The sequence below is a fragment of the Stegostoma tigrinum genome, chromosome 2 (genome assembly GCF_030684315.1).
Source record: "Stegostoma tigrinum isolate sSteTig4 chromosome 2, sSteTig4.hap1, whole genome shotgun sequence".
Classification (NCBI taxonomy): domain Eukaryota; kingdom Metazoa; phylum Chordata; class Chondrichthyes; order Orectolobiformes; family Stegostomatidae; genus Stegostoma; species Stegostoma tigrinum.
In genome coordinates this window covers 33,420,269-33,442,949 of record NC_081355.1, presented here as the reverse complement: position 1 = coordinate 33,442,949, position 22,681 = coordinate 33,420,269, and the positions used below count along the sequence as shown (strand labels likewise).

The window sequence follows — 22,681 nt, the reverse complement described above, 5'->3', positions numbered from 1 at the left end:
GGAACGGTACTCGCTTCTGAGTGGACTGGCAATCTGGCAGCAGCGAGACATGGTCTAGTGCAGAGCAGGACTGTAGCAGCGGAGAAGGAAAAGTTGGACTCTCCAAGTTATGTTTTTGTTTTAATTTTAAGTTAATGTGAATGGAGCCTATGCATAACATGTTTTTCACTATATTTTATATTGAATACACATGACAATAAATGATTTAATGCAACTCAATTGTGTTTACGTCATCTAATCTTATAGTCGTTTTATCAAATGACACTAGTATTTCCCTTGCCTCATGGAGAACCACTTCAGTTTCTGTATTCAAATCCTGTAGCTAAAAGGTTATCCCCAGGAACTATTCTGGTAAATGCAATATTCACCTTCTCCTGGGCTCTCGTGTCCTCTCTAAATTTTAACAAAGAGAAGTGAAGTGGAGGTGACACTGCTTGTTGCCTCATCAGCATTTTATGAAGGTTGAGTAGAATTTTCATGTTTTTGTACTCAATACCTCCAGTTCTAAAATTCAACATCCCATATACTTTCCTAACTACAGACTCAATATGTCCTGCCACCTTCAAAGATCCCAGAGTCCTTCTATGCTTAGATACATTCTCGAACTGTGCCATTAAGCTTATATTGTGCCTCCAGTCTTTTTACCATAATATCACCTCCTATTTCACTGTATTTTCCTTTCGTCCGTTCATTCTGAGAGCTGGTCTATGTACTGTTGCAGGGCAGCATTACTTTTCTCATTTTTTGCCACATATCCACGATTGGTAGTAAGGGCAAGTTTTCAAATTTTGTTCTATATTCTAATATCAATTTATGCTATCAAACAAAACAGTCACCCTGAGGAACACCACTACCTACTTGAACTTCATAAATCATCAATGATCACTGTTTTCTGTACTTACACCAACTTTCAAAATAAAAATAAACCTGAAGAAGGGTCCCCACCCAAAACATCAACTTGCCTGCTCCTCTGATGCTGCCTGAGCTGCTGTGTTCCTCTGGCTCCACACTGTCTTTATCGCTAATTCCAGCAACTGCAGGACTTGCTATCTCAAAGCTGACACTGGTCCTTATGCTCCTGGGGCCTCAATTTGTTTCATCTAATTTTTCTCTCAGATTATTAATAATATATTGATTTAAGAATCACAGAACCTCCACTCGTGTGGAATCAGGCCATTTGGCCCAACAAGTCCACGCTTAGTCTCCAAAGAGCATCCCCTCCCTTCATCCTGTAACCCTATATTTCCTGTGGCCATTACACCTAACCTGCACATCTCTGGACTATGGGAGGAAACTGGAGCACCCAGAGGAAACCCATAGCGACATGGGGAGAACGTGCAAACTCCACACCGACAGTTGCCAGAAACTGGAATTGAACCCACTTTTCTGGCGCTGTGAGGCAACAATGCTAACAACTGAGTATCACTGCACAAGAGAGTTTTCATACAGAATCTGAGGCATTTTGTTAAATATTTCAGAAGTACATATTACCACTTGGTCAACCAGAGTCAAGTCCAGAATTGTACCAGTTACATATGAAATTTAAAAAACAATGCAGCAATTCTTCTGCAGCCTGTGTACAACTTTGCAATCTGTAAATATCAATTCACCCAGAGAAGTTACCATACATACCTTAGGCCCTTTCCTGAAAACGTAAGATCAGTCCACAGAGTGGGAAAAGTGATGCGAAGGACGATAGATCCATCACCAATCACATGGTAGGTATTTTTTGGAAAAGAAAAGAAGAAAACAACATCAATTTTCTGAACATTTGCCAGACTTCACACCCTTAGGTGTTTAGTTTTAATTTCCAGCAACATCCCTTCTCACAAGCTCAGAAAATTATTTCAATCAATATGGACTTGACAGTATGTTCAGGATTCCAGCTTAACGTGACCTCATTTTTGAAATTGCTTAATATTTATACAACCCACAAAAGATAACAATAAGTGAAAAATATATTTAAGATAGCCAAGCAAACGCAAGCAAAACCACCTTTGTCAAATTAAGATTGCAGCAGGTAGTCATGCTTAAGGCAATTGACAGCATGAACTTAAAAAAAAATTGGCATTTACGGAATAAATCAAGGATGCTAATTAAACAATAAATCAAGGTCAAAATTGTATCCAGATATCTTCATGAATTAAAGCTACAAAGGGCAAAGCTTCTGCTGCTTAAAAATATCTGAAGAAATCAGCAAACTACAACTTTGTGGATACATCCACACTAATGAGTACTTTACAAAAGACAGGATAGAACATTTTGCTGCTGCTCCTGAGATTAAGTTCTTCTATGAAGTGCTAACCAAAGATTAAATCACTTACAAAGATTGTAAGGAAAATGCCTTAGAACATATCAGTCAACAGTAGCTTGATTAACAATATGATATATTTGCGCTTGGTAGCATGTTACCAAAGGTTTCTCTGTACACTTATTACCATCACACTTCACTTAATCATGATCCAATAATCAGACATTCACTGGATTAATCCTTAACAGCATGCATTAAGTACATACTCATGTAATCAGTACCACCCTGCCAAATGTTTGCGGTCAGTAAAATTCCATATTATATTCTACGGACAGTTATTTTGCTAAAACCAGCTTTGAGCCAACATTATCTGTAACTAACAGTAACTAACAAAATTTCAAGGTGTCGCTTTCTGTTTGTAATGTCAGAGTTTGGGCAGCATCATTTGTGATAAATTAGTTCAGCTGGAAGCAATCAACCCTCTTGTAATTATTGATATACATAGATTTGTACTAAAAAAGAGAATAATGGAAAAACTGTCCAATCAAATTGGAAGACCAAATTTCAAAAAAAAATCACCTGGACATGTACACTGTTTGATCATTTGGACCAGAATGGTTTCATTGCTTAAACAAAGGAGTATTCAGATATTAAAAACAAAAGATGCTTCTTGATGCATGACTGCATTTTCAACAAGTATATTTCAATAACTTGTTGGAAATTATTTAGCCCTACTGTGCATTCTCCAAAATTTGCAAGTTCAGAGGATGTTTATGAAATCAGTGCCATAAAACCACAAAACTAAATTTTGCCACAAAAATAAATTTGACCACAATGAAGTCTAACCACTAAGCCAATCAGTGATAAAAATAGGCAGGAATTTAGTCCAAAGACACACCGTTGAACGTCTGGAAAATATGCAAATTATCATTAATAAATATGCTCAATCTCTCCCCTCACAACCAGTGCAATACTTCTCAAACAAAATGCATACTGGAGGGGAGGATCTGCAAGACTTTTTTTTGTTATACAACTGCTCGGAGTTCAAAAACAATTCTTGCTAATTTAAAGTTTACTGAATCCCCAAAAGCCACTGCAATAATTGGTCACAATCTTGTTAAATAATTTTTTGTATAGTCTTTTATTATAAATTCCTGATGAAATTGCCAGTATTTAGTCCATTGTGTAATTAATTAAAACTGTAAAGAATTAACCATTTGATTTGATGTGTATGACTGGCTGTGTGGCATTTCAATTGAATGTCTTGCTACTGCTTTGTTAAGGTACTCCATCCTGATTGAGAGTACTAGAATGACGATGAAACATTTTATGCAAGTCAATATTCTTTGGCAAGGCTTTGGATGTGTACCAGAACACACTGGTGCTCCAAACTACACTTCCGTGTACGCATGCAGGGGTTTGTTGGGGGGGGCGGGGTTGGTGGTCTTGGCAGTATACCAGAACTTGCCTCATTAGAGTGGGATATCAAAAAGAATCCATTACCAACATGCTTGATATATTGCTTACCAATCAGATGCTTTGGAGTCAAGTATACATACCAGTGTGGTGTTTGATTACAAGGTGACAACAATGGAGAATGACATCAGAACTGAGTCAGGAGGGTCTCAGGTTCACTTATGAAACTTGAGCACTAATAGCCTAAGTTGACACTCCAGTGTAGTACTTAGTCACATGTTTCATTCCTGATCGTGGATCCTAGGTTGAGGTGATTGACCAAGGTGGTGGAGACAAGGCCAATACTCCCTAGACTTTAGGAAGAATGACAACTGATCGCCAATTAAGCTTTTTATTTAAAAAAACAAAGCTTATCTTTGATGAGATGTTGGGGGTGTTGACAGGCCAATGTTTGTTGGTCATCAGATTGTAAGGGAATCCTAGAGGTACAGATAGCTGTAGCTGAGGTCAGTCACCACAATCTTAAATAGAGAAATAGGCTTGTTGAAGGCCAAAGTATTACTCTCACTTCTTATAAATCACAAAAACAATTCAGTGTCTGTGAAATGCTTTGACGCAGCCTAAACACTAAAAATAAAATCTGTCACAGTCAAAATAAATTTTACAAGTAACTTTTGATTCAAATGTCACTACCCTGAGGAATACCTGTCTGTCCCCTATCAGTCATACACACTGTAGCTCCTTGGTAACACGGTCTACAGACATGAAGTAAACCTCCTCATGTACGCTGATGATACCCAAGTCTATAGTCTCATCTTTTGTCTTCAATCTGCCCTCAGGCTGCCTACTTCATATGCAACTATGGATGATCAGTAAATTCCTCCAGTTAAAAAAAGTGAGGAAGACCAAAATCATTACTTTCACAAACTCCATAAACTTACCATTGACTTCATCACTATCAGGTCACAACTTAAGGTTAAATAGGACCGTTTGCAATTTCGTCACCCAACCAACCACAAATTTAAATTCTGACCCCACTAGCAGAAGATTATACACCATTTGATTTCCATAACATGGTTTATCTCCATCATCATCTGTACCTGCCACCTAACAACTCAAGTTCTCCAAAGTTTTACTTGTCACCAGCCAGTCACCACTTTGAATAGCCTTCAATATTAAATTTCTTCCATCCACATCTTTTCTTGCACCAAATCACATTTTCCCATTAATGCCAATGATTTTCAATAGTTCGCAATGCCCAGCATTTTGAGCTCAAAATTCTCATTCTATTTTAAAGGTCTTTCATGGACTGTTCTTCTATCTTTTTTGTGTCACACCTTAAGTCGCATCCCCTGTGATCTTTCCATTTCTTGTCTTTTTCCACATGCCCAACTCTTCCCCACTCTTCGCAGATATACCTCCAGCTCAGTGACACTCTGTAAACTTTCTTCAGGAGCATTTTGCCTACCCTTCCTCCTTTTAAGATACCTCATAAAACAGATTTCTTTGCCATTGTTTTTGCAATCTCTTTTATTCCCTCCTTTGCTTCGTTTTAGTTTTATCTTATGCTCCTACAAATTACCTTGGAATTTATTTTTAATTTAAACTTGCTACCAGCTGATGTTTACTAAACAGTGGTGGAAAATTGCATTAGAATACATCAAGCAGAAATCATTTCCTTCCACGAGATTCTAAAAATGGAACAATTTTAAATTGGGATACAGGAACAGGGAGACCAAAGAGCTAAATGTTTAGCATTTTGAAGCAGAACAAGTTTTTGCAAAGAACGCCACCTGGCCCAACCAGTCCATGTCAACTTTGGGGCTCCTCTCAACCCCCTTCACCTAACTATTGGGATAACACCTTATTCCACTTGCCCTTCTCTGCTGTTGAATTTCCCATGAATACATCAATACAATCCACATCAATTTACGTTGTGGTAATGAGTTCCAAGTACATACCGCTCTCTAGGTTATGGAGTTTCTTCTAAGAGGGAAGTTGAGTAAACTTCTTTCACCCAAAGAGCGGGGAGAGTCTGAGAGTCTGTTTGAAAGGAGAGTTGACTCAAACTCTGGAAATATTTAAGCAGTATTTTGATTTTCATTTCCTTTGCCATAGCTTCCAGGGGCTATGAGCTAAGAGTGGGAAAATTGGGTTAGTGTAGTCAGATCTTTGTTGACCAGCACATACATAACAGGCTGAATCATGTTCTGTCTACGAGTGTAGGAAATAATTCCTCATTTATTTTCTTTGTCACTTTCTTATATCGAAGGCCATTGGTGTTGTCCTTTTCACAAATGGAAAGACTATGAATAATCTAGCAAAATACTATACTAATTTTAAAGACCAGTAATCAAGAGAACCTCCAGCCTTCTCGGAACAATAGGAAAGAAATGTTTGTTCATCCTTTCATAAGAGGTATAACTTTGCGGTTCCGGTGTCATCCTAACTTTTTTGCATCTTTCCAGTGCCTCTATATCCTTTCTATAATATACACACTAGAAAGATGGGCAGTACATTTAAGTGTGATCTAACCAAAGTTCAATACAGATTTAGCATAACCTCTGTACTTTCTTAATCTATTTCTCAATAAATATATGCTAGTGCTTGATTTGGTCTTTAAGGCCTTATTAACATATCACAATGTTTAGTGATTTTTGTATTTGTATTTAGAGATCACTTTGTGCTTATGTCTTACTCAGATTGACCTATACCAACTAGTACATGACCTTTCTTTTTTAGAAAAAAAATGTTTTACATCACACTTGTGTTGAAATTCAATTCTGCACGTTAGTGAATGTTCTCCTGTAATTTGTTGTAGCACTTCTATGTATTCACTTGAGAAGATGATGTATAAAAAGCACACAACATCCATACTTTTATACAAGTAGAAAACCAAGACAATTATCCTGAACCAACATAAACCACTAGTCAGGCCATAGAAAAGCAGTGTGCCCAATTCTGGGCACCACATTTTAGGAAGGATGTCAGGGCCTTATGTGCATGCAGGGGAGATTTATTGAAATGGTGCTCAGGATCCTGGATTTCAAGTACTTTGGCAGTCTACAGAAAACGAGGTTAAAACATGGTGGCTCAGTGGTTAGCACTGCAGTCTCACAGCACCAGGAACCCAGGTTCGATTCTAGCCTCGGGTGACCGTGTGGAGTTTGCACATTCTCCCCGTGTCTGCGTGGGATTCCTCTGGGTGCTCCGGTTTCCTCCCACAGTCCAAAGATGTGCAGGTTTAGGTGGATCGGCCATGCTAAATTGCCCGTAGTGTTCAGGGGTGTGTGGGTTATAGGGGAAATAGGTCTGGGTGGGATGCTTCAAGGGGCAGTGTGGACTTGTTGGGTCAAAGGGCCTGTTGCCACACTGTAGGGAATCTAATCTAATCTAATCTAATCATCCTTAGAATGGAGATCAGTAAAGGGACAGCTGCTCAAAATAGGGATTTGAATATTCAAATAAACACAGAGAAATTCATTTCAATGTAGCAAGAAACAAAAAGTTAACTGGCAAAATAACCACAAATATATATGTTTTGAAAAGGAGCAAATGATAATATGGAATCTATTGCCTGAAAAGGTGGCGCAAACAGACTAGATACTAACAACTGTCAAAAGGCGAGTGGTTAAATAAGTGATCGGAAAACTTTATAGGGTTATTGTGAAAAAGCAGGAAATACTACTAATTGGACAGCATTTTCAAAACGAACAGTCTGATCTCCTCCTGTACTGTTTAATTCCAACATCTGTTCCTATCTTTCGCAAAATTTATTAACTCTAATCAGTTTTTGCATTTGCCACAAGACCGAAAAAAGCTCGTTAAAAGTCACAAATTACATCGGACATAGCTGCAACCAAGTCAGTCTTTTGCTCCTCATTCTTGTTTGTCTGTTTGCAGTCTTGGAAAGAGTTGACCACGTCTTAATTCGACCAACATCTTTCCACTGCTATCCAGCTAGACAAGACTACACTTACCTAGTTCTAAATGTTATCTATCCAACAGTATCTAAAGAATCACTTGCAATGGTTTCTCTTCCTTCTCACACTAATGTCTGGACTCCCCCCCCCCCCCCCCCCCCACCCCCAAGGGTTTATCCTTGACCTCAATTTCTCATTACTTGCTGCTCTTCAATGATATTAAAAAGCTTAACGTTATGCTGACAATACCATACCAGCACCTCTTTTCCGACTCCTCAATGCCGCTACATTTGGCTATGCTGTCAACCTGCACATCCAACATGCATTACTGGAAGAGCAGACGTTTACTTAAAAGTAAACTTTGGGAAGACTAAGGCCGATTGTTTACCGGTGCGCCTCCAAACTCTTGTTTCTTAACTCACCTACATCCCTCCCTCTGACAGTAATTTGGTGTTGTGTTTTACATCTTAATCATCCATGACATTTTTGGCAAATAAAATTTGTGTCTCTCAAGGGTACAAACTCCATAATTAACACATGAAATGTGTTTTTGAACATATCCCTTTGATGTTCTGGCAAATCATGCATTACCAGATTCTCTCTGTTTAATTAGGACAGTCTGTGTCTCATCCCATTAAAGTTAAACTTTCCTAAAAGGTAAAACATGAGGAGCTATTTTGCGTTTCTCCCTTCCATCACACCACAATGAACTCAGTCTTCATATAATCCCTATTAGACGATGCTTACACACTATTTGAAATAGCTAGAACTGCAGATGCTGCAGAGTTGATGCAGCGTGGAGCTGGAGAAAAACATCAGGACGGTCAGCATCGGATGAGGACAGTCAACAAGAAGAGTCTAGGTCCAAAACGCTGACTTGCCTCCTCCCCTGATGCTGCCTGTCCTGCTGTGTTCTTCCATCTCCACACTATTATCAACTCTCACACTGTTGAGCCATTTGTTTGATCTGACTTCTTACTAGGGGTAAAATCCAATATGATGTGCTCAATGGTTCTAGGACATACCACGAGAGATGGGTTGCTCAGACACAATAAGAAATTCATGATGTTCCTGACATATTTTAATCTGCATCTCGATTTATATGCAAGTTAAAGCTCTCCAAATAAAACCACTCTGCCTTTTCTACATACTTATCTAATTTCTGCAATTATGCAATCACATCATAGAAGCCATCGACAGCATAAAAGTTTTAAAGCCATTGCTATAGTTACTCTATATAAAATATCTCCTGCCTGTTTATATCTTCATTACATTTTCTACCACTGTAGCAATTTCATTCTTAATCAGGAAGGTTCATCCTCTCCCTCTACCATTCTCCATCTTTCTTGTGCACCTTTTAAACTTAAGATCCCAGTCCTGATTGTTATGCAGCCATGTACCAGTAACACTTCTCATACTATCTAATTCAAACTAGATAGATCCAAATGAGCAGTTGTTCCTCAAACCCTCAGTTTGACCGTATTTGTTGCACTAGAGGACTGCTCTTTGCCATGGCTATCAAGTCCTTTATCAATTCAGTATATGTCCAGTTGATCGAGGAAAATGATCAAAGTACACTTTTACTCACACCGTCACACTGGTTACCTATCTTTGAAAGCATTGTACTATCACAGCTATGCCATAAATGTGCAGACTCCTTGAACACATGGTGACAAAGACATATAGATTCAGACTGACTTAGCTAATCCACCATCAATTAGCGTCAAATTAAGTCAGCATTTTTGGACAACCGGCAAAGCATATCAGCGATCTTCCCACCTGAAGTGTAATGGTGCAAGGCTTGGAACAACTCTGACATACCAAATAGATTTCTTAGCAAAAGGTCCCCTGAGGATCAAAACATCCTCTTAAAACAGAAAGCACTCACTATAACCTCAGAAGCAGATATGTTGCTACTACACCCTCTCCACAGGTGAAAGATTCAACACCCTTATCATGTGACTGCAAAAAACTCCTTGTCAGACCATGAAGTCAGTCGTTGAAACCTCACAAAAAGAAATTATGCAGGCAGCCTATATGATTTCCATGCTTTTACATCATAACTTAGGTTAGACATCTGATTTCAGATGTGTATATTTGATTTCAACACCACAAGTTGAAAGATGAAGCAGCTCTTGAAAGAATTCACAGTGCCCAAAATGCACAAAGCTGATATAGGCACAGTGAGACGGCTGTTTGAATTCATATACTGCCTTTAAACATACAAAAGGCCTCGTGGTGTTTCATCTTCCCTGAACTCCTAATCAAAAATCTAGATGCTAAGACATTCAAGGAGATATTGGGAAGTATTACCAAGTGCTTGGCCAAAGATCTACACTCTAAGGTGGATTTGAAATGAGAAAAATTGATTTAAAAGGAATTTAGGACAAGAGCTCCAGAGAACGAGGACTAGGCAAGTCAGGGTATAAATAATTGAGACACAAGGCAAGGGTTGTAGGAAAGGGCAGATGTCAAAGGAATGGACAGCCAACAGGCAAGGGGCTTTGTACATTAAAAAAACTCCATGAAAGAGTATAGAATTAACGGATGAGAACTTTTAAATTTATGACTTATGATTTTTGGAGACCAGGAGCCAATACAGACCTACAAGAGCAAGCTGTAGATCGAGGGAACATGAATCGGTACAAGATATGAGCAACAAGTGTTTTGGATCATCTTAAGCTTAGGTAGGAATATGGATTAGGAATGTGCTAAGGACAGAACTGGTAGCGTCTTCATGTGACAAATACAGATAAGGGATTGTGCAACAATTGGGGTCAAGCAGTCTGCTTAAGCTCCAGGCGTTGGCTAGGTTGGGGAGAGAAACAGATTGATGGCAAAGGCGTGACATTTATAGAAGGGTCAGAAGGTGATGGGTTCTTTATATAAACATTCAAGCTTTTCTTTCTAACCAATTCTAGCTCAAATCATTCTTTGAACTTGAGTTGCACACAAAACATTACTTTATGGTTTATTTTTACTGGAAACCAAGACCCAAGCTAAATGCTGAGGCAATGAGAACTGTAGTTGTTGCAGTCAGAGTCAAAACAGTGTGGAAGTACAGGAACACAGCAGGTCAGGCAGCATCAGAAGAGCAGGAGTCAATGTTTCAGGCTCAGACTCTTCTTCAGGGTCCAGGCCCCCAAAACGTTGAATCTCCTGCTCCTCTGATGCTGCTTGACCTGCTGTGTTCCTCCAGCGCCACATTGTATCAACTCCCATTCTGAACTCTAATGCTTGGTCATGAATAATTGCCACAAATGCTTTGTAAGCTCAAGATCCAAAGGACTACTCATCCTGACAAGGTCATTGGATTTACAATAAAGACAATTTATTGAATGTCTTGTCAATACCAGATGCAACAGCAATATTTAAACAGTATTATTTTCATGTTTCTCATTGATTAAAGTTCTATGTTAAATCGAAAGCAGATGCAGAATATTTGAAACAGCTTCTTTATTTGCATTGGAAGATCAGAACAATCCTACAGCTGTGCAAAGAAAATAGGAACAAAATAAAACAATTCTACACTCAGAATTCTTATCATATTCTTATTAGGAACAAAGATTTACATCTATATAGTAGGTTTCACAACTCCAAAATGACCAAAAAGGTTCTCACAACCAAGTACAGTATATACTTTTGGTGCAGCTACTGTTGTAATGCAGGAAATGCAACACTGTGAGGGGGTCAAGATAATCTGTTTTAAGGGGGTTGGTTCAGAGATCAGCCACGTCACCTAAAACACAAAACACTATTTCTGACAATTCAGTGCTCTTTCGGTCTTTGCAAAGCACCAGCATAGATTTTGTGCTCAAGTTTCTAGAATAGGTCTTGAGCCCCCCATTGTTCAGGCCTAAATTCTACAACCCAGCAATTACTGACATCTTCCAAAAGGTCTGAATGAGCTTTCCACATGCAGCCATTAGCTAAATCCACACTGAATTTATTTTGAACTACACAATAGTTTGAAAGTAAAATCCATTTTCTGCCTCTTCAAATACACAATTTACCACAAGTGTGACTGGTTATTTTTTACTCCATCTAGGTTAGTTTCCCTGATTATGACTAGTTACCTTGCAAAGGGTGGATCTAAAATTGGGGTTAATTTCAATAACACATTTCATTGCAAGGAGGGGGTCTCTCTTATATTGATTCAACCTATTAGAATAACGTGCACCTTCACATCAGAATGGGATGAATGAAGGGCAATGAGAGGGTACGTACTGATGACGCATATAATACTGCACATTTTGGAGTGTATCATAGACTGATACATTCATACAGCATGCAAACAGATCCTTTGATCTAACCAGTCCATGCCGAGAATAAACCCAAACTAATTTACTCCCACCTGCCAGCAGGTGGCCCATATCCCATCAAATCTTCCCTATTCACATATTTATCCAAATGTCTTCTAAATGTTGTAACTGTCGTAAATGTTGTAACACAATCAATACTTCCTCAGGAGGTTCATTCCACTCACTAACCACCCTCTGTGTAAAAAAAGCCCCATGCCTTTTTTTAAATCTCTCCCCCCTCACCTTAAAAATATGCTTCACAGTTTTGAAGTCCCCGTTCCAAGAGGAAAACACCTACATGATGAATTGTTCTCCAAAATAGTTTTCAGGGAGCAAATGACTAATGACAAATGACAGTTGCTAAAACAACTGGAAGGTGCTAGTAACAATGGCAAAACAAAAGCTAGGCATGCAGGAGCAAATGGCATGAGGTGCTCTCAGTGTTCTAATAGAACAAAGGGCTTGAGGTAGAGTGAGGTACTTGAATGTCTGTCCTTGATGACAATGCATGTGTCCAAGAATGAGACCGATTTTGAAGAGTAGTCCATGGTAAGTCTGAAGGTAGGATGAAACTTGTTGATATCTGGATAATTTTGGATAAGCATATGGATAATGATCGGATAGTGTAGGGGAAGGGGCTTAGATTAGTTCACAGGTCAGCGCAACGTCGAGGGCCGAAGGGCCTGTTCTGCGCTGTATTGTTCTATGTTGTAGCACAGATTAGGTTCATTTCGCACTCCTGTATTCTGATGATATGCAAGGCATCTGCATGTCATAAATATACCATTTCTACAGTAACAAACACACCCAACATAATCTTCACCTTGATGGTCCACCTTTGTGTGCTGCACCAAGCTCTGCAAACACCAAGTGTCACTAAAGATTGGGCATTTACCCGCCCCTAGTGTTGTCAAGGACATGTTTGCCAGATTGCTGCAGAATAGCTTAAGTGTGCAGAATCACCGATCCCTTGAGGAAATGCTTATGCAGAAAAATACATCTGGCCAGAAGTTCATCAGACAGCAGTTTGCATCTAACATCCCCAAGGTTTCATGGGCAAGACAATGACATATCCTGCAGGATAGTTCACTGAGCAGATTGCCAAAATCAACTGGCAGAAAGAGTCATCACCAGAATTTTTAAATAAGCACCGAATGTAACGTGGCTAGTGGTAAAAAAGTCAGTTCCTTTCACATGTTGCCTTGGAGACAGCTGTGGTGGGGACAGGCGTCATGTTCTGCCTGCAATTTAACTACTGGCCAGAAAGAACCTTGAATTTCTCTTTTAGTTAACACATGTGCAAGGTGTCAAACCCGTCCACATCCAAGTTATTCTGGGAGAAATGTTAAGACAAGCAAGACATGCATACCTAATTAACTCGACATACAAATGATGGTAGCAAAGACTTGGTAGGCACATTGATGTACCTGGATATTACATAATTCAGGATTGTATCAAAACCAGAATCAGTAATGAATTGAGATTGCCAATCGATGGCTGGATTACAAACTTCAGAGGGCAAGCAGCCAAGGACTGGACTGAGACACACAATAGAAGATCACAAGAACTGCAATCAACTAAGAACCAAATAATCATAGAATCCACATAGTGTGGAAACAGGTCATTCGGCCCAACAAGTCCACGCTAACCCTCTGAAGAATATCCCACACAGACTCATTCCCCTACCCTATCCCTGTAACTCTGCATTTCCTGTAGCTAATGCACCTAACCTAAACATCTCTGAACATTTTGGGCAGTTTAGCATGGCCAATCCACCTGACTTGCAAATCCTTTGACTGTGGGAGGAAATGCAGCATCTGGTGGAAACCCAAGCAAACATGGGGGGAAACATGCAAATTCCACACAGACAGTCATCCGATGTCGTAATCAGACCCACATCCCTGGCACTATGAGGCAGTAGTGTTAACCACTGAGTCTCTGTGCTGCCCTAATAATGAATATTTTTAGGCCTAGTAGGTAGGCAAATCTAACAGTTCAGTAAGTAATTATATACCAGTGAATCCTAGATCATTTTCGCAGCAAGTGCTCAGTTGGGAACTTGAAACAGCCCAAGGCCAAGAAATCAGTAAGGCAAGACAAAGAAAAACTTGCAATTCCCGATCAAGACATGCTGACTCCTTTAGGCAACTAAGAAAGTCAGTTAAAGACATGGCTAAGATCAGCATTCATCATGAATATGCCAATTAAAGCCGGCCTTCTAGCAAAGCGATGCAAGTACACAAACAGTAATTTTCTGGAGTAACTTTTCCAGTATTTCACTTGAATTAATCACATGAGAAAACAGGAATTACTCAGTAAATCTCTGTAATTATGACTTGCAACAAAAAATAAACCACTCAAATCTGCCTAGGTCTTCCATAAGAAGGGTGATCAGATTATTCATACAACTGTTGCAGTAAGATTCGAAGCCTCAAACATTCACACAGTAGGTTTAATTAAGAATCATGTCACCAGATAAACAGAAGGGTGAGAGAACTGGTGTGTATCAAATTTGAGTGTCAATACGGAGGGAGATGGGGGTGGGGGCAGGAGAGGTGAGAGCGTGAGAGAACCTACAACTAGTTCTCCATGTTCATAACTCCAAAATTGGCATAACAGGCAGTTACACAAGCGGTTTTCTTAATCCACTCTCCCACCTTCTTTGAATAACCTGCACATTCACTCTTTTCTAATAATCATCCACCTTCATCTTGAATTGTGGATTTATCCTGCTGCAAACACACTCTCATCAACACACTTACTAGATCAAATAAAAGCAGAAATCTCAGGAAAATCTCAGCAGCTCTGACAGCATTTAACATCCTGGATCCAATGATCCTTCTTCAGAACTGATGGTAGCTAGGAAAAGGATGGCTTTTATATAGAGGACGGGGACAGTAAACAATTAGGTAGAAATAGAGCCCAAAGAGAGAGAAAAGCAGCTGGATAGAAAAGTGAGTGGCTAAAAAGTCAGTCTTGGGGAATGAAGAGCTGCTAATGGGGACAATTAGTGGCTGACAATGTGTTGTGTGTGCTAGTAGATGATGAAATGACAAGGCTTGGTGTGTGTGCGCATGGAGGAAAGCACAGGGAAAGGTGCTTATGCCCCAAAATTGTTGAACTCAATTTTTAGTCCAGAAGACTGCAGGGTTCCCAGGTGGAAGATCAGGTGCTGTTCTTTCAGCTTGCACTAAGCTTAGCTGCAGCACTGCAGCAAGCCTGAGACAGAGATGCTGGCCAGGAAACAAGGTGGTTTGTGAAGTGGCAAGCAACGGGAAGCTCGTTGCCACCAGCCTTCTGAAGTATTACAGCAGGACAATGCAGCAGCAAAGATCATTTAAATGGATTCACTGGTATATGTATGAAAATGTAATTCTGAATGTCTCTACACAAAAGGTAACATTTCAGATTTGTATATAAGTTAAATGAGGAGGGCAGTACTGCAGATACAAAACCATTAAAAACAAAAATCAAAACAGATTACCCCAGATCAAGATTTTCTGCTAACCATTTTGAATAGACTACCAAATTTGACGACACAATCTGGCTAGGGACCAGCAAGTTTTATTTTCCAAGTAACAAACGGGATCCAGGGACTTAATGAGAGTCCTAAGTTTGTCCAATAAATTGGTCTACATAATGTTCAAACACAACTTATTTCTTGTGCTCAGAATTAATTTGGGATAAACACGGATAATATACCGTGATCAAGCAAGCCTCTCTCCACAATATATACAAAATAGCAAAAGTGGTCTAAACAGATATCATGGATTTCTCAGCAACTAAACCCCCACCTCCCTGCCAACACATTAATAACAGTCATCAAACAATGAAATTTCACAAGTATTACAATTCTATGTTGCCAATCTGAATTTGAAATTCTCTCTCAAGAGCTGGTCTATCTTGGTCTGTCTCAACAACTACTCCCATCCAGGGTGATCATCCTCCTTTCCCCGGTCTACATTCTGCTGCACTCAAAATTGCACACCAGTACTTGCTTAAATGCACAACTGCAACGTTTCAGAGAGTTAACTTTTCTACGACAGTAATTCCCTGAATTTTTCTGAGCTATAATCTGGCTCAGATACTTGAAGCAAATACTATTTGCGGGTTTCCATCAACCTTACTCTCAACTGCACTGATTATCAGTGGCACATGGCTTCCTGAGCCCCCAAAGCTCCCAGAGCGTTCCTAAGGTCTCAAAGCACAGAGCTCTTCAAATGCCTAAGAATTCCCTAGTCTTCACAACAACAGGTGGTCCAGCTGCCTCCAGCAGCACAGTTAAGAGCAACACTTCGTAACATGGTTTAGTTTCTATTCTTGTCGATCTCCAACTAACTGTGGCCAGTGAACCCCTCTGCAATAATCCTGAATTGTCTTACGAGACCTATGAAAAATCTTTCACCCTCTTTTACTGCTCCTCCTGCTCCATCCCCCGGCCCCGAGACCAACTGAATGCTGCAACGTTGCAATTCTTGGAACTATCTATTCTATAAATATTACTAGTATAGTAGCTGGCTTGCTCGGGTCAAAAATTGACACAAACATAATTTCATCATTGCATACTCAATAAAAGATATGGTTTATCAAAATAATGATTTTGACGCAAAAACTTCCAGAACAATGAACTACTGACCAGAAATACACTTGAAAATCAGAATAAAGAATATTTTGTTTTAAATTTCTTTTATCCCATCCTTTAAGTTTGTCTCTCTATATCATAATGCATTGAAGTATACGTTCTATTGCTAATTCACTCCATACCCTCACACCAATCTTTATTGCTAACCTCCCCAGCCTCATTTCTTCCTAACCCTTTGGATTTCTGCCTCATGTTCATGCATTCATTGACTGATATTATTTTGCAAGAATACAATGTTGTCCATAAGTATAGCAATCACTGGTTGTCTAAAGAGAGAGAGACAAAACAATCCTTACTTAGCAGCACATTCTGCAGCTTGTGCTCTGATATCTTAAGTGACTTGGTGTCAAATTTTGTTTAATAACAATCCCAGTGAATTGGTGAAGGTGCTAAGTTCCTCCAAAGGCATAATTCTATTCTTCCTAAACTCTGTCATCCCTCCCATCTCACTAGTCCTTTGTGATGTCAATCCCCAATGTGGTGTAACCATGGTTTGGTTGATAGCACTCTGGCCTCGAGAATCAGAACATTGTCAATTCAAATCCTACCCTAGAGACTTCAACACAATAATTTAGGTTGAGCATCCAGAATAATTCTTAAAAGTAGTGCAAAATGAATCATGAAACCAAGGTCCCATCTACCCTCTAAAGTCAGCTTAAAAGTTCCATTTTTCCCCTAGTGATAGTTGTGTTTTTTTGCTGTATTGTTAGTCTGCTCATTCAACACTCAGTTTTGGATAGGCTAAAATTTTCTCCAGTGAAACACTGGGAAGACCAAAGCTTCACCCTCACCAGCCCACAAAACAAACCCCACACTCTCATCGTTAATATCTTCTCCCTCCACTTTCCACCATCCCAAGTGAAGGCAACTTCTCACAATCTTGGCGTTCTATATGCTGTTACAAACGTGGATTTCCACCTCCATCTCATTCACTTTAAATGCAATGATAGTCAGAGACACCAATACCAGAAAAGGTTCCTTTCCAGCCTTGTGATGGGAAGAGCATTGGAATCTCTATTACACTATCCATAACTTCAGTCTACAAAACACATTCGGAGGTGTAATAGCAACTCAAAGTACATTGTAGCATCTTGGTCAGTTGATTGCATAGGTAGTAACAATTGGTGCCAAAAGCACAGGGTTTGACCCCCATTTCAGCTTGGCAGTTTCAAAACTGTCTCCTTGCCTAACTGGTGATTGAGGTCATGCCACTGTGGGTTCAGCCTGCCTTTAGTTAGAGAACTGAAGCAGAAGCCACCTGCAATGATGTACCTTCCTGCACCTACATCACTACCTCCACAGACCCAAGAGAACATCAGATTACATATTACGTGAAGACATCTCGCTCAAACACACAAACATCTCTCAAACTCTCTGCTGTCCATTATGCACACTCAACGTCCAGTACTGGATGAACATAAATTTTCTCCCACTAAATATTGTGAAGACCAAGACCATTGTCTTCGGTGCTTATACAAAGTTCATCCCCTTTTCTGGTCATAGTCTGGTTCAGTCTCAGTTGATTTGCAAATTTGGCATAATATTTCATACACATGATACAGTTGTCACCCTATGGACAAGACTGGCTATTTCTACCTTTGTAACTTCATTCCCCACCCCAGTCATCACAACTCACTTGAAGATAACTCATCCATGCCTTAACTCTCTTGACTATCACAATGACCACTTATTTAGCCTCCAGAAGTTCATTCAGGTATTTGCACTTCTTACATGCCGACCTCCTGCATCCCTTATTTTCGCCACTGCATGGGTGGTGGTTGGGACTTCATGGTACCCGAGTTCCAGGCTTCGAAATTCCCTCCCCAAGTTTTTCTTCACTTCTCTCACCTTTAAAAGGCTTCCTAAAATATTTTTGGTCAACTTCTGTGTCACCTTTCCAAACATCCTCTTATATAGTAACTAGTCACGAGGCAAGCTATGTTAAAAGGGGAACATAAAGGAAAAAAGTGGTCATCACTGTTGCCTCATTTCATCTGCTACAAAAGCCCTGACATTTTGCTTTTGTTCTTCCTAGTGCTGTCCTTTCTTGTTTCCATTTTCTCCTGGTCAGGCTTGCATTTTCCACATATTTTAGCTCAATTCAAACCTTGCTTGAACCCTACAGTGCAACTTAAACCTATTCATATTTTTACCTCTGCTTGTTCAACTGCATTTATGATCAATGCAGTTCAGTTTTAAATTCTCTTCTGGGGCCCAGGTCTCTCTATGATTGAGATTTTGCCACCTTTCTGCCTCCAGCCAAAAAACCCACACCAGAAACTCAGGTTCTGGCATCCTACACAGGCCAGACTTCCTTCACCCAGCAACAGAAGGTATAGAAGCCTCGAGCTTTAGAATTCCCTGTCAAACTGTCATCTTCCTTTAAGAGGGTTTAAAATTTTTTGAAATATGCAGAGAAATGTACATGCCAAACAGAAAGAAAGACTCTAAAGGGAAGGATACACTACATAAGGAATTTGATAGCATAAACTGAAAGACAAAGCTTACAATTTCATAAGGATCAGTTGCAAGTCAAAAGCTTGACTAGATTATAAAAGAACAGAAAACAGTAACTAAAAGAATAAAGAGAGGGATAAATTACACCACAAACTGAAGAAAGCTAAAAATATAAAAACAAGGAGCCAGAGATCTTATAGTTATTTAAAAAGGTAAAGATAACATTGGTCCTCTGAACAGTGAATCAGGAAATTCATTACAGAAAATAAAGAAATGGTGGATGAATCAAAGAAATATTTCACAACTGTCCCCAACATGGAGGGGCCAGTAATATTATCCCAAAAATAAATTGTGAATCAGGAAGCAAAATGGAGGGACAAAGTTAAAAAGGATAAATCACCCAGGGAAGGGTACTGAGAAGATACCGATAACTAACAGCGAGCAAATCATCAGTTCTCGATAACTTCATTCCAGGGTATTAATAAAGTGCTGCTGAGACCGCTGATGCATGAGCTTTAATAGTCTAAAATTCCCTGGTTTTGAGAAAGGCTGCAGTGTGGACATTTGCAAATGTCACTCCTCTAGGCAAGCATGGGGGAAAACAAACAAAAAACCTACAGATCAGCTAACTTCCAATGTGAAGTGGGGCCTTTCCTGCGAGCAGAAAACAAATGTACAATACTGTCTGCGCATCGTTTCCCAAGTGGAGAGGAGAGCACATTGTGGGCAGCAAATGCAGTTGACTTGATTCTGGGAAGTGCAGGTGAAGTGTTGCTTTGTCTGGAAGGTATGTTTAGGTCCTTGGATTCTGGGGAAGGAGGTGGTAAATGGACAGGTGTTGCACCTGCGCCAGTTACAGGCGAAGGTGGCGTAGGGCTGTGGACTTGCCGCACTGTTCCAGTGAACCTCAACCCAAGCTGGAAGACCAACACCCCATTTTCCGCATTGGGACCCTGCAGCCCTCCTGACTCAATATTGAGTTCAATAATTTTAGGGCCTAAACTCTCCCATGTGTCAGCCCCCTATCCCATACACCAGGCCTTGTTACCACATCACATCACCTACCATCACACACCCTCTGTTGTTAGTTACTAATAGCCCCCAATAACAGCTACGCACCCTCCCTGCCTGATCATTGTCAACTTTGTCTATCCAACTGCTCTTCTCTCTCTTTAGGCTCTACCCCGTTGTTTACACCCTACCCCATCCCCCTCCCTTTTTTCTGCATATAAAATAACATTTTCCCAGCCACCAACAGTTCTGAAGAATGGTGACCAGACCCAAAATGATAGCTCTGAATTTTCCTTCACAGATGCTGCCAGAGCTGCTGAGCTTTTCCAGCAACTTTGTTTTTGCTCCTGATTCACAGCATCAACAGTTCTTTAGGTTTCTATTGATTATCATGGAGGTTTTTATGGGGCACGGTGGAAACTCAAAGCACTCAAGCGGAATCAACATGATTTAGTGAAAAGAAAATCATTTTCAATTCATTTGGAATTGTTTGTGGAAGTAAACAGCAACGTGGATAAAGGGGAATCTGAACACGTACTGGATCTCCACCTTCAGACAATATTTTACCAAGTGTCTCAAAAGTTTACTATGTAAACTAACAGCATGTCGTGATGGTAGTAGCACAAAGACACAAATAGAAGATTGGTTGACCAAAAGCAACAGAGGAGGTATAAATGGGTCATTTTTGATTTGACAAAACAGGCGTGATGTGCTGAAGTGGAGTCAAAACCAGGGGGTATAAATGGGTAAACATTTTAGGACAGAAGCAAGGAGAAATTTCTTACCCAGAGAGTGGTGAGCCTGTGGAATTCACTACCATAAAGCCATTCAAAGGTTATGTGCGTTCAAGGAGTTAGATATAGCTTGCAGCTAGAGATCAACGGATATGGTATGAAGCTTGATGATCAGCCATGATCATATTGAATGGCAAAGCAGGCTTGGGAGATCAAATGTCTCTTCCTATCTTCTACGTTTGTACAATAAATGTTGAGGTATTGCCAAAAATCGTCAGTGCACAAACACCTGAAAAGCCATTTTTTCATAACAGCCAATGACCCAGAGGCACCAAACAAAACCATTAACATCAAAATCTGCAGCAGACCATCAGTCCAATGTGGTTTGCTTCTCTTGCATGACAGCTAAGTGTGGTACTACTGGAGCCAAAAAAGGCCATTGACAACTGGGCTGGATCCCAAGAGCAACAAGTACTGAGCTTGTATTACTGAGCAATGTTCAAACATTGCGCTGGTTGCCAGGGTTTAGTCTGGAACACTGAATACCAAAGGGATTAACCTGATTATAAGAAACTCATTCAAAAAAAAATCAATGACTTAGCAATTAAATACTTCAAATGCAACTGACTGAGGGGGACATGGTGAGCAAATAAGCAGAAATAAGCTGTAGAAAGAAACAAATCAAGGTTTATGGATATAAAAAGTGGTCTGTGCTCAGCAATACTTGCAGCAGCACAGTAACATTCCAAAGTTCTACCAGTACAGAAATAAACTCCTAAAAATAAACCTTGGCACTGGCACCCATAGTTACAGGTTAACAGATGAATATACATTTTCTTCAATATTTATGATGTTTTAGCCAATCATTAGATATTATAGTTGATCTTATTCCATACCATGGTTTATATTACAAGATATCATTTTATAAACTTCAAGAACAGTCTTTCTGAAACAAAAGAAATCACACCGTCTGCCATTTACAAATCAATTTACTAACAGCCTCATCCATTCTGATTCAGAACTGCTTCCAACCTTCAATGGAAAAGTTACAAAATCTGGATCCAAACATTATCCCAACTCCCTTTTTTTAAACCCCTGTCCTGTTTCCCAAGTTTCTGGAAGCTTTTGGTTTCTTCTGTTCTATTTGCATATCTAAGAGGTGACCATGATGTTCCCTTAGAACGTCACCAGGTTCAGTAATGAAATCTGGCACCGTATTCCACTTTAGTCCACTGCCTCAACTGTCCCAAACATCACAATTGCCTGCATCAGCTAAGTCACTTTCAACTTTCACCTTGTGATGTCTATCCTTCCCATAATTGACATGTGCCTACTAGTTTCAGACAACTAATTCAGAAAAAAAAATCTTCCAAGTTCACAAACAGTTTCGAAAGAATGGTCTATATTGAAATTGTCTGTCATGACCAGACACAGCAATATTCCATTGCGGATTTCCAGGTCACTCCTGTTATTTATGATCATGAAAATTTCCTTGACTCAAACAATGCCTTGTTAGATGTTGACAGTTATTCATTCAAGTTCTCCTATGTACGAACTTAAGGCTCATTATTTAGTGAGGGCCAGAGAGTATCTATGTGGTACAGACCTACAAATAGCTGGCACTACTTGACTCAATTTTTGCAATTATTCAAAGAGATTTTATATCTCAATTCAGTCCATTAGGAGGAACATGAAGCAATTTGCTTGCCCACCTCATGACAATCACCTTTCCAGGCCTCATTTGTGACTAATTAATCAACTGAGTTATGTGTGCAGAACTAAATAATCATCTAAAATTAGTTATTTTCTAATCAATCTTGTCCGGAATGGTAATACACGCCTGGGCCTTTTGGTTCAGTGACTGGGACACTATCATTGCACAACAAGAGCTCATTGTCACTTAAAATTAAGATACCAGGATAAACCGTGAGCAGCTGATCCAGGAG

General features: G+C 39.7%; 1 protein-coding gene across 4 annotated transcripts in view; it reads right to left on the bottom strand.

Annotated features, from left to right (window-relative positions):
• Nucleotides 1–22,681, bottom strand: part of kif13a (kinesin family member 13A) — a 322,598-nt gene that overhangs the window by 186,589 nt on the left and 113,328 nt on the right. For all 4 annotated transcript variants that reach the window (XR_007249645.2, XM_048552226.2, XM_048552242.2 and 1 more), the window contains exon 3: nucleotides 1,633–1,645. Coding sequence is in view for 3 of the 4 variants with exons in the window: in XM_048552226.2 (XP_048408183.1) it covers nucleotides 1,633–1,645 (13 nt within the window). In the remaining variant the exon portion in view is untranslated. The remainder of the gene's footprint in view (nucleotides 1–1,632; nucleotides 1,646–22,681) is intronic.